Genomic DNA, 12148 nt, shown 5'->3' with positions numbered 1-12148 from the left:
GTAAAGAAAAAGGGATTTTTCTCCAGCTTCCCTTAGTCTTGGCAGTATTACCACTGGAGTTAATATCGATGTGAACAGTAGGTGACTGGTTACTTAAGCTGGATGCCAGGTTAAAATAGCATGTAATGTAAAGAAGTGTCATTTGTCACATGGCTGAGCAATTGCCAGCTGAAATGTTCTAATAACTTCTTATATATTTGTTTGCTAAGTTTGTTAAGTTGGATGATTTCCCCATGAAAATAGTAGCCTATTTAAGCTGCATAATAGCTCCACGTTTATTCGCCTTGTGAATTTTTTCCGTAATATATTGGATTATGTTTAACTGTCATTCTGACACTTGAGATGTATGTCAATATTGCAAACACTTGGAGTTTTAAAGTAATGCTCTCTTAGTTAAAATTTAATTCAGATTGCAGAGCAATTACTGTTAGATGCAGGTTGAGTTTGCCTTTGTAAAACATCTCAAAGAATATCTTTTCAGAGTCCTAAAAGTGGCCACACTTGTCATCTTACTTACTTTGGCTTTTCTCTCCTGAGTTCCTACCTCCTGTTTTGAGAGTTTGTCAGACGGTATATCTGCTTGTTCATGCACTGTCTCATTTTCTTTGTTCTTTGCTTGTTTGGCAGAGGTCTAGTGTACTATGTATTTATTGTGTGTGTGTGTATATATATATATATATATATATATAAAATAAAAAATATATATATATACTTACATAAAATATATATACTTATATATATATAAAATATATATGTATATATACTTGTGTGGAGATTATAATATAGAAAACCATGCCTGCTTTCATTTGTTCCAATCGGTAGTTTTATTTTTCTGTTTATATACTTGATTAAAGTTTACTTTAGCAAGGAATAATTTATCCTGGGCTGTGGGTGATGTGATTCAACATACAGTGAATATCAGGGACCTTCTGGACATGGTAGATATCAGAAAACGTTTGTTTATTTAAATTGAGTTTAAGTAACTATTTAAAGACATTCTTAAATTGGGTTTTTAAATGGGAATAACTAATACTCGAGACTGAAGACAATAGTTTATTGGTTGGGAATAATTTGTAAATTTCCATTTTAACTAAAAGTCTGATGGAGAGATTTCAGTTTGAATTCTCAGTTGCGTACCCGTATTTCTTCTCGTCATTATTGAGGCGATCTTTGTTGCTTTAGAACCAAGCTGGCTAAAATCATAACGTGTGTAACATGTTGGTGAATTTGCTTCATGTCCAGGAATTTAAGTGTCCATGGGCATGGTAGAGTTAGAAGGTAAGGCAGTGGCTGGAAGGCAGACACACCTGAAATCTGTTTTTATTTATTTAAATATAAATATATATATTTTGGCAAAAAGAGTTTGCCAAACTCTTTTTATAGTTAGAATTATGGGCTCTGTTATCAGACTGCCTGGGTTTGAATCCCAGCCCCAAAATTTTCTGGTTTTGAGAAATTAAGTGATCAGGTCAAATTCAAAGGGTCTCCTAACCCCTCTCAGGTACAATTTCCTCATCTGTGAAATGGGGATGAAAAAGGTTATCTACTTCACAGAATTGTGAAGAACCAGAGAATCAACTATAGAGCTTGGCATGGGGTAGGTACTTGATATATGGGCAGCTGTTCATATAAATAGTAAGCAGCAGTCATTTTCTGTTAATTTCCATATCTTTATTTATCTTTTATGATTGTTGTGAAAAAAATCAAATGAGTTATATCAAAAGACCCTAAATAGCCTTGCATACCTATACGATGGTAATTAACTTTGGTGTTTGTTTTGGGTAAAAATACTTGTCAATATGTTGTTGGGATAATACAAAAATAACTGGTTCTAATACCCAGATTGCAGTGCTTGCAACTCCGTGTCAGCTGCTGAATGTTGAACTCGCAGTATCACCAGCTGATGAGCTTTTAACGGGGAATATTTTCTAGTCATTTCGGTACCAATGTTTCTAGTCACTGGTTAGTGGCATGGAAGTGGATTTTCCCCAAAGACTATTTATCTTCTGGTTTCTCATTTCTTGGGAAGACGAATTGGCAAAGTGGATAGGTTATTTGCCTAAAGGTATTTTTTTCCTTAAGCATAATAGTGAATGTGGTCTGCTCAATTAGATTCATAATTGAGTGGTAATTTCCCAAATTTATCTGAGTTTTAACATCTAGTTAGCTGGTTAACTAGCCAGAGTAGAGCTTCACAGTACTGGATGGTGACAGGAGTAATGAGAGGATTTTAATTGTAGATGAAATTCAGCTGCCTTAGCATGACAAATGAGAGATCAGAAGAGAACAGTAGTTAAGTTACTTGCAGTTCAGAAAAATATTTTCTTCCCTCCCTCAGTGCTGTATTGGTCTATTTTTCTCAATTGTGCAGGAATGACTCAGAATTTTCCCCCCTATTATTTAGAATATTGACATTTAATCAGGAGAGGTCAATGGAATTGTTTTGCTAGTATCTAAACCTATGGAAACCTAAGCGTGAACTAACGTTGTCCGTGAATTTCTTAAATCTTTTCATAATACTATCTGAATATTTCAAGTAGGAAAAATCTGCCTTTCCACTTTGTTTTCAGAGGTAAAATGATCATGTTTTAAGGCATTTAAAAACATAAATGGACGCCTAAGGACTGAGCAATATTTGTATGTCCTTGTATTTTCACTGTTGAAAATTCTGTGAGAGAAGAATGTAACACAACCATAGAAAAGTGATTTTTCTGTTTTGAACTGCTTTCTTGCCCAAACTTGTTTCCTCTGTAACCTCCAAACTTGCGAATTCATCGTTTGAATGTAGTCTGCACCGTCTAACTAATATAAGGATGTAATTAATTTGTTAATGATTCTATTTCTCTCTTTCATTTTGCCATGTTTCACTGTACCACGGATACAAACCTTAGCGTTGGTCAAATCGGAAGCGGTTAAGTGTCAACAAGGTAAATAGAGCTGTTTTTTTCCTTAATATCGTTTGGTGAAATGTTCATCTTTGTAGCAAACACAAATGTATATATGATTGATATTATCCACCCTTTACATGTAGCAGTATTCTTTTCCTCTGGCTGTTCCCCCCTTTAAAATTTCATTTAATAAGGGCCTAGCCAGATGTTTGAACGTACACTTGTTTTAGTGGTGACATTTTATATGTGCCGGCCATGTTAGAATGTTACACTTCATTAAGCTTAGATTATGTAGAATGTAGTACAGTTAGATTTAATCCTTTCGGAAGTTACTGACCATTAGATGGAAACTAGCTATGCTGTTATAGGGACAATGAAAAGATTAATTGAAAGGAATATGTGGTAAGTTTTCTAAATACATTTTATTTCTTTAAAAAAACACACCATTTATTACTTTTTGGGGGGGGATGGGGGGTGAGTTTCTTTAAATATTTCTTCATGAATTACCAGTGATTTTCACATTGTTAGTATTTTTTCTAAGCAATTCTACACTGCTGCCTAATTTGTAAAAAAGGTAGGAATGCATTATTGATGATCAGGTTATTAAATTAGCACAGTGTAACTGAAGTGGCTAAATGTAAAAATTAATGTAAAAATACACAAACAAAACTTTTTTAAAAATTATAACTTAATTCAGTCACTCGCCTACTTTGTAAAGAGAAACGACCAACGTGGGGATGGCAGTGGTGTGTGTGTGTGTGTGTGTGTGTGTATGGGGGCAAGGGATGTGACGAATCTCTGTTTATGCACTTATTTAAACACACATCTGTGCACAGATATATGCCAGCTCTAATTTCTGACCTTACTGTGCTTCAGTTGTTTACTTCTCTGTAAAATAAGGAGATTAAAACAAAGAGTTTGTGTGTGTGTGTGTGTGTGTGTGTGTGTGAGAGAGAGAGAGAGAGAGAGAGAGAGAGAGAGAGAGAGAGAGAGAGAGAGAAACAGAGAGAGAGAGACAGAGAGAGAGAGATATTGATTGATTTGTAACCTGACAGGTACTAGTTGTTTAGGAAGAAAGGCAAACTTTCCAACCTTGTCTTTTAAAATTCAAAGGAATCGAAGTTCTAACTCTTCCTAAAATGTGTATCCTTTTGCAGTTTGAATGTTTTAAAAACAACTCTGATATGGTGTTTTGTTATCCTACCCATTCACTTGGTTTCCAAAACTCAGGTTCTTTTTAGAATTACAATTAAGAGACAATAAATAGTAAAGTAAAGCTATCTCAAAAACCCCTGCAACTTTTGTCTTATTCCTTTATAGTCACTAGAGGGTAGAAGAACATCATTTCTTGCCACAGAAGGGAACCCAGCTCTCGCTCTCTTATATTAAGAGTTTCTGTAACCATCCGAAGCAGTCAAGTTTCCCAGCATGCTTTGGTGAATCCTGACAAAGCAGTATTTTCTCCTTTATTGATTCTGCTGCAGCACTAAAACACTGGTACTGTACATCAATAACCATCTTTAGTTAGGGAGCTCTGGCCTGTGGAAGAGCGCTGGCAGTTTGTGGAAGAACATAAAGGCTAGAAAGAAAAATTGTGAGCTTGGGGAATATCGTAGTCTGGGGAAGACAGGAGAGGTTATGGAAGAATGGCCAAAGGAATGGAGAGGGAGAGAAAAAATGTGGACGGCCTGGATAAAGATATCAAAAATATGAAAGGAACAGAGGATCCCAGAGAGCAGTGTTTATGTCTGTATTGCAGTGTCTCTTACCACTGAATTGCTGTCTTCTTTTTTCCATATCATGGTACTTTCTAGAATTTTGACTTCAGTGCACTGGGCTCAGAGACTTAATAAATGCCCAAGCCTTATACCTACGTTTAATAAAACCTTAGATGAATAGGGCTCTTTGAAAGCTATTTATGATCTTAAAATATGTGAGAGATGCAGTTTATACATTGGTGAAGAATTTCACTTGTTAGGTTCTTTGGTACCTCTCATTTGGCTCATGAAAATGAGTCCCATGGAAAATTCTGTACATGCTGTGAGTAGCCCTCTATAAAAGCTGTTGAAATACCCTCATCAACTATCTATCTGGAGATTCTTAAACTATAAGCTTCTTTTTTTAGGGTTTTCATATTATATTTAAAAATCAAGTAGCAGAAATTTGACATAAAGAAGATTATTACTTAGCTCTGAGTATCTAAAATTTTACTAGTCCGAAGTACTACCATGTTTCCCTGAAAATAAGACCAGGGCTTATATTAATTTTTGCTCCAAAAGATGCATTAGGGCTTAGGTTCAGGGGATTTCATCCTGAAAAATCATGCTAAGGCTTATTTTCCGGTTTGGTCTTATTTTCAGGGAAACATGGTATGTTATCTGTCAAATGCCACTGGTTTTTTTCACCTCAATCATATTCTCATAATAACTTGATTTAGGTAATTGCTTCTTCAAGCTATAAGTTTATAATTTTGCATCATCTGAAGGAGCCCAGAGTAGCAGTCTTTTTAGACTCTCATCTAAACTGTTTTCTTACTACACCGACCTTGAATTTAATATAGGAAATATGGAGAGATTGCCTTCAACTATGGGTTTAGGTTTCATCCAAAAGCCTGTGTTTACTTTTGTGATGAGCATTTCAAAAAGAGAATTGAGAATTTAATTTAATATGGCCCGAATCAGGTAACTAGTTCTTTTTGGTTATTTACCATGTATCTGTACACAATTTTTGCTGTGAATAGATATGTTTCCAATGCTTCTCTCTTGAATGTATATAATAGTACTAGAGATAGAAAATTAACACTAGTTACTTCTTTTACATTAGGTAGTTTAATGGGAGAAATGCAATGATAAATGGAATTGATGCATCACCCATTGTATTCAGAAATCTGGACACACACACACCTGTTATTATCTGAGCCTTTATAGGTGCTATTGATGAGCACATACCCCTTTAGTTTTGGACTTCATTTACTTTAGATTAATTTGTGCTCAGATAAGTATGTTTTCTTACATAGCCTCTCTTTTGACCCACCGTTTTATGCAGTTATATATCAGTGAACCAAAGTAAGAGACATGACCTATCTAAGGTAAGACATATGTCCTATACTAGTGTAACTTTTTTTTTCTGTATGAAATTAGTTGACTAGTGGTGCCAATTTTTGGCCTGTTTGGGCTTCATATCCTTTTATTTCTTTTCCTCTCTGTTATTGCAGAGGCTGATCTCTGCAGGGTACATTTTCAAGGTCCCCCTGTCAGCTGGCCTGCAGCTGGCTTTGTACAATGAGAGGAATTGTCAGGACACTAGCGAACGGGAGCGGGGAAAAGCTGGGTGTGTCTCCCCTTTCCCTCTGTTTCACGTGGTGTCTCAGACATAGGCTGCATTCCACATCTTCCATTAGCCAGACCTGCTTTGGTTTCGGCTTCAACCAGGTAATGCTGACCCTGGTATTTACTGTTTCTGTCTCTGTCGCCCAGAAGTCATCGAACTTGAGCTTAAGGGCCAAATCCAGCCCTACGTTTGTTTTTGCAAATAAAGTTTTATTGGAACACAGCACACCCATTTGTGTATACATTGTCTCTGGCTGATAGTAGTTGGGACAGAGCCCCAATAGCCTGCAAGCGTAAGTGTTCCCTATCTGACCTTTATAGAAAAAAGCCACTCTCCCCTGCCTTAGCTTAAGAGCATTAGACATCCTTCTGTTGTGTGTCTTACATTATCTCGGTATTTTCTGTTTGCTTTCTCAGCAATTCTATCACCTGTGACAACGATTCTCTACCTTATGTACCCTCTGTTTTCAATACCTGTAACAGTTTTCTTTTCCTGTTGAATTCCAATATGCAATGTAGGGGCTAAGCCCTTGTTTTTGGCTTTTGTGTGTGTGTCTGTGTGTGGGGGCACTTTTTAAGTGTGCTTTCTTAGTGAGAATCATGAAGTAGTACATGGTGAGAATTCTCCATGAATTTAGGTCCTTCCCTCCCTGTGTCTTCCCCCCTTTCCACTTTTTCCCTTATTCCTTTTGTGCTGTCTGTCCCTCTGTTTCTATCCATGATGTTTAGGGTGTAGGGCAGGCAGACAGCCTCTCAGAAAAACGGGATTGGTAACAATGCTGTGCTTTATTAGGATGGTCCTGACCCCCGAGAGCTGTCCTGTGATGTGGACCGGCACCCCCTTTCTCTGCTTGTTTTTCCACGTTGGCTTTTGAAAGTCTGCCCTCCTCACACTCACTCGTCCCACAGTAGATGAGTTGGGTCGTTGGATGTTTCATAGCTCGTGCTCTCTTGCCGTGGGGTGACGTGGCACCTCTTGTAAGTCCTGACCGCCCGGATATGCCTCTGTCCCTCCCTGGGCTGGGATTCTGTGGGTTAGCTGCGTGGCCACATGAGTGAAACCTGGGACGTCTCAGCAAATTATTGGGTGCTTTTGCCTTGGACTCAGTCATACAGGCGGACACTGTCAATTCTGCTTCTGAACACTTGGCGAGGACAGGTTCACGTATGACCTCCTTGCAGGTTTAAGAACTTGGCAGACAGTATGTTTAGAGGCGCTGCTGTTTTGCTAAGAACTTGGACTCTGGTGGCTGGCAAAGCGTGGTTTTAACACATTTAGCTCCCGGCAGGGATCTTGCCACAAAGCTAGTTTAATGTAGAGGAGCTTAAATTGAAAGAGGACTATCAAAGAACTGGAGGGAATGCCCTCTGTCACTGCTCCTCTTTCTCTAAATTGAACTCAGACCACTTATTTGTGTGTCGGTGCAGGAAGTAGTACAAGCAAGAAGCTTTGTAAAAAAAAATTTCCACTGGGGAATATTGGGGAACAGTGTTTTTTCAAGACCCATCACCTCCAAGTCAAGTTGTTGCCCTTCAGTCTAATTGTGGAGGGTACAGTTAAGCTCCAAGTCACGTCATTGTTTTCAGTCTGGTTGTGGAAGGTGCAGCTCACTGGCCCGTGTGGGAATCGAACCGGCGACCTGGGTGTTATGAGCATTGCTCTCTAACCACTGAGCAATCTGGCCTCCCAGGAGCCTTTTGCAAGTAGTCCGTTTGAAGAACTGAAGGGAGGATACTGTGCCTGAAACACTGTTCCAATTAATAGAGGACTATTTATTTGTTGTGTTCTTTTTTCATTTACAAAGATTCTTAAATGCCTCCCCCCATAGAAACACCTTTTACTTTTTTATTCTCTTGGTTGAACTCAAAGGACTGAAGAACTGTTTACTCAAAACAGCCATGCGTGGCTCTATGTCTATATACCTGTATATCTGTCTACCTACCTACGGATCTCATCTTATCTACCTGATTTATTTGCCTGTCTGTCTACATATCTGTCCTATCTATCTATCTATCTATCTATCTATCTATCTATCTATCTATCTATCTATCTATGTGACACTGCACAGGCCCATTGCTGACTATCGTAACCCCAGTGCTTCTGCCTTGTTATAAAGTACAGGTCAGCATTACCCTGGGCACAGTGACCTCTAGAGACTTTCCCCATCTCTGGAGGCCTCTGCCATGCCCAGGGAAGGCCCTGAATCTGGTGGCACTCTCAAACCCTGTGTGTGTTCCCAGCCAGAAGAACAGAGCCACTGCCTTCCTCATCTTTTCATCAAATCTCTTCTCTCAGTGACATTCGAATCACGTTTGGCCAGAAACTTCTCACTGAGCACATTACTATATTGGTAGGAATACTGTCCTGGGGATTCAAAGATGAATACGATTTGGCCATCAGAAATGAGGAGATAGTAGGAGAGATGAGGGCGCCCCCTGGGATCTGGGGGGAGGTATTGAGTTAGACCCATATCCTGGCCTTGCAGCTGGGTGGGTGGGGTGAGCTCATCACTGGGGCCTGGGGAAACTTTCACAAAGGAGGCTGGAGTGAATCGTAACCAAATGAGGAGGAGGAAGTGAATTGAGCCAGGGCTGAGTAAAATAACATGGGGTTTGGCAAGAGCTCCAAACTGTTGATTATCAGGCTCCAAATAATTTGGTTTTCAAAGGGGAACCCTTGACCAGCACTATCCACATCACGTGAAAGTTGTTACAAATGCAAATTTCAGACCTCTTGAATCAGCAACTCCAGGCCTGGGGCCCAGCCATCTTTTAGCAAGCCTTCCAGGCGATTCTGAAGCACTCTCAAGTTGGAACACCACCGGGTGGACCGTGATGAAAGTGGGATGCTGGGAAGAGTGGAGACAAAGCTGGAGGTGTGAGAAGGGCAGGCCTTGTGGGCAGGTACTAGCACTGCTAAATCTTAGGTGGGGCTGGGGTTAGGGTGAGGCAAGGAGGTGCCCAGGGTCCAAAACATAAGAAGGCACCTAACCTCAGGTGCCAGCGCTGCCCTTACCGGAACCCAAGAGGGAGGGCCTTCTTAAATTTTATACTCCGAGAACCTCACATGCTTCACTCCTGCCCCAGTCCTAGACAGGATAACGCTGAAGGATTTTTAGTGGAGAAGAGGCGTTGAAATATGCAACACAGAAGAGAAGGTCACCAGGATGACACAGGTGAATCAAGAAATACTAAATGGTGAATATTATTGGATATGAACACAACATTTAACTCGAGCTTCCTAGAGATCAGGGCAACAAAGAAAATCTTGTATCACATGGCCGCCTTTTTCTTTTTTCTTTATGTTTTAATAGTAGTAAATGCATTAGAAGCATTTTCCTGCTCCTAAACCCTGACAGTTCCTGAGGATTTATAGGTTTTATCAATATTTTTTTAATCTCTTAATCTGAGTTTTATTTTTCAGTGCACAAACTGAGCAATGCTCGTCCCTGACAATTAAAAAAAGTATTAAACTGAATATAAAACTTTTATAGCTAATACCTTTGTACACAGAGATTATTCACATCCCTGTGACTGTGACAGAATTGTCACCTGCAGATATAAATCTCATCTTCCACGTGCATGTGGGAAATTTAAAAGGCTTTCTTTAAATCCTCATGCAAAGATTTTTGTGTAGTTCTAGCAGAATTGATGCCTACAGGACTCTTTTCAGATGATAAAAGGAGCTGCTGGGAAGAGGGTTTTCTGGAGCCTGTTCCTTGAGTGTGTGGCTCTTCTCATGTCACGCTATAAAAGTTGTTGACAATGAGCAGTGGTTTCACATGCTGAAAAAGCTTCCAACAACTATTTCACAGGAACCTTTTTTAGACTGACTGTTCTCCCTTAGCTTCTCGAAGCAAGCTCAACATACTTGCAATCTTGCTCTACCATGCATTTGACTCACAACACGAATTGTTTTCACTGACGACCCATTTTGTGACTCTGACATAGAAATGAGAGTCAAAATAAGATGCGTGGCCAACCTCGGAGCATCTCTTTATACTTCTGTAACTGAGATGACGTGAAATGTACCCGTAGCATATTTGACACCTGCGAGGTATGCCCTACTAGAGAAAAAAAACCCAAAAAAACTTTGTGAAAATATTTTCTCACTGCCCCTCTTTTTAACGTTTATCTTTTTAATTTTTTTTGGCATTTTGTTACACCTGAGGGAATCGTTTGCATTATTACCCTGTGATATTGGTCAGGTCTGGACCAAGGCTTAGTGAAATATAGGTCATGCTGCTGAGGCCCCAGCTTTTGGAGCCCATGCCTCCCTTTCAGCATTTCTTTACTCCTGACCTCTCTGACACGCTCCTTGGCTCAGGACAGATAGGAGGCACCAAGCTGACATGTCCGTCATCTCTGGGTTTTCCTCTGCAGCCATGCCAAGCAAATGGGATACTGGAGTCCATGCCACCATCTTCCCACTTGGCCCAAATCTCATAGAGCGCATGCAGCCAGGCTCTCATCTGTTTTATACGTCCCGGGGATGACAGTCCGTTCACTGTATTGAGAGTTTGTTCGCAAGTCAGAAACCCCTGAGGGTTTTCCACCTGTTGGAAGCGAGCAGAAACCCCACAGCTTATCCTTTCAGTTTTGTCCCCTTTGTTCCCTTCCTTCCTTCTCTGTGGGCTTTTCATGGCCCGGAAGTAAATTCATGGTTTTGAAGCTGTTTCATGTGTATGAAAGTCAGTATATTTGTAAGTGAAACCTCACGCCTTGTTTTCGCTAGGAAGAACTCACTTGTGTCTTTCAGAGAGAAGTCACTCTGTTTAGAAGAATGGGTGTGGATATGGTGTGGTGGGGGTGAGGGAGAGAGAGAGAGCCTATGAATGAATCAAAATAGAAATAGTAAAAGGTTCTGATCCTTTGGGAGGAAGGAGGAAAATAACAAAACCCTGATGTACTATTTTTTATCCGTTATGTCTGCTGAGAAATTAGGGTCAGGACCCAGAAACTTTACTCTATCTCCCCGTGTTTGTTTCAGTTCAGGTGGGGTGGGCTTCTCTTTTGATGGGTCATTTCCTTTTCTCCTTTCACATTCCAAGCTGCATTAAGATGACAAATTTCACTTACAGACTCCAGCACAGACATGAAAACCTGAGCTATTGAGCTAACAGAGTGAGTGCAAAGGAGTCGATTTATTGTGGGGAGAAAGGGAGTGTTTGAAGAGCACAAAAGATTCTGAGAGCCCAGCTCTGCATCAGAGCATAACACAGGATGGCTCAGATGCTACCCCCCCAACCCCCCCCAAACCAAACTCCTCCACTCTTAAGCCCCATCACAAGTCACCAGGGTGGAGGAGGAATGTTAAATTAATTAAGAAACTTCTTTAGAGCCCATACACACGTCCAGAATATGTAGCTATAGCAGATGAAACTTTATTTAGACATAACCCGATAGTGGGCTTTGCAGGAATATTTAGGGTGAACTAAGTAGAATAATGGTCTTGTGTTCTTTTCTATCTGTAAAACTGCAAAAAGTACTTCTCTTTTCCTACCCTGCCTTTAGTAAGGGAGAGGGGAAAAAAAAAAAAAATCTTGGACAGCAAAGAGCGAGTCGGTCACATCCAACATGACTTCGTTAAATGCTAAAATGTTCAAAGTCCGACTGAGATAGATAAAGTCTTTGATGGAAAGTGGATATTTCCCAGGGACATTACAAGCAATAATCCAGATGTTATGGTGTAATGCAACGAGTGTCCATGGATAGATCAGGCGCTCCTGCCAAGCCCCGCCTGACGCCGGCCCCTGGCCTTGGCCTCCCATGCTGTTCTGCCATATGGAACCCATCTCTAGGTCCCCTTAATAACCAGATTTGGATTCCATTTTCACAGAGCTCATAGAGCTAAGTAGGGCTGTTTTATGGACAAGTTAGATAGAAGCCTTTCCAAGATAAACATCCAATTTGAAATTAGGACATACCATG

At 40.0% G+C, this 12148-nt stretch overlaps 1 protein-coding gene across 9 annotated transcripts in view; it reads left to right on the top strand.

Moving 5' to 3' along the window:
- MCTP2 (multiple C2 and transmembrane domain containing 2) overlaps positions 1-12148 on the top strand; it is a 394026-nt gene that overhangs the window by 287444 nt on the left and 94434 nt on the right. For 6 of the 9 annotated variants that reach the window (XM_074317382.1, XM_019726683.2, XM_074317383.1 and 3 more), the window contains one exon: positions 2892-2927. In XM_074317382.1, the coding sequence (XP_074173483.1) occupies positions 2892-2927 (36 nt within the window). Of the gene's footprint in view, positions 1-1114; positions 1279-1975; positions 2066-2891; positions 2928-12148 lie in introns of those variants that run through there. The other 3 variants (XM_019726687.2, XM_074317385.1, XM_074317386.1) reach the window with 3 other exon arrangements.

Source organism: Rhinolophus sinicus, linkage group LG13 (genome assembly GCF_036562045.2).
Source record: "Rhinolophus sinicus isolate RSC01 linkage group LG13, ASM3656204v1, whole genome shotgun sequence".
NCBI classification, from domain to species: domain Eukaryota; kingdom Metazoa; phylum Chordata; class Mammalia; order Chiroptera; family Rhinolophidae; genus Rhinolophus; species Rhinolophus sinicus.
This window is presented reverse-complemented; position numbering and strand designations above follow the sequence as displayed.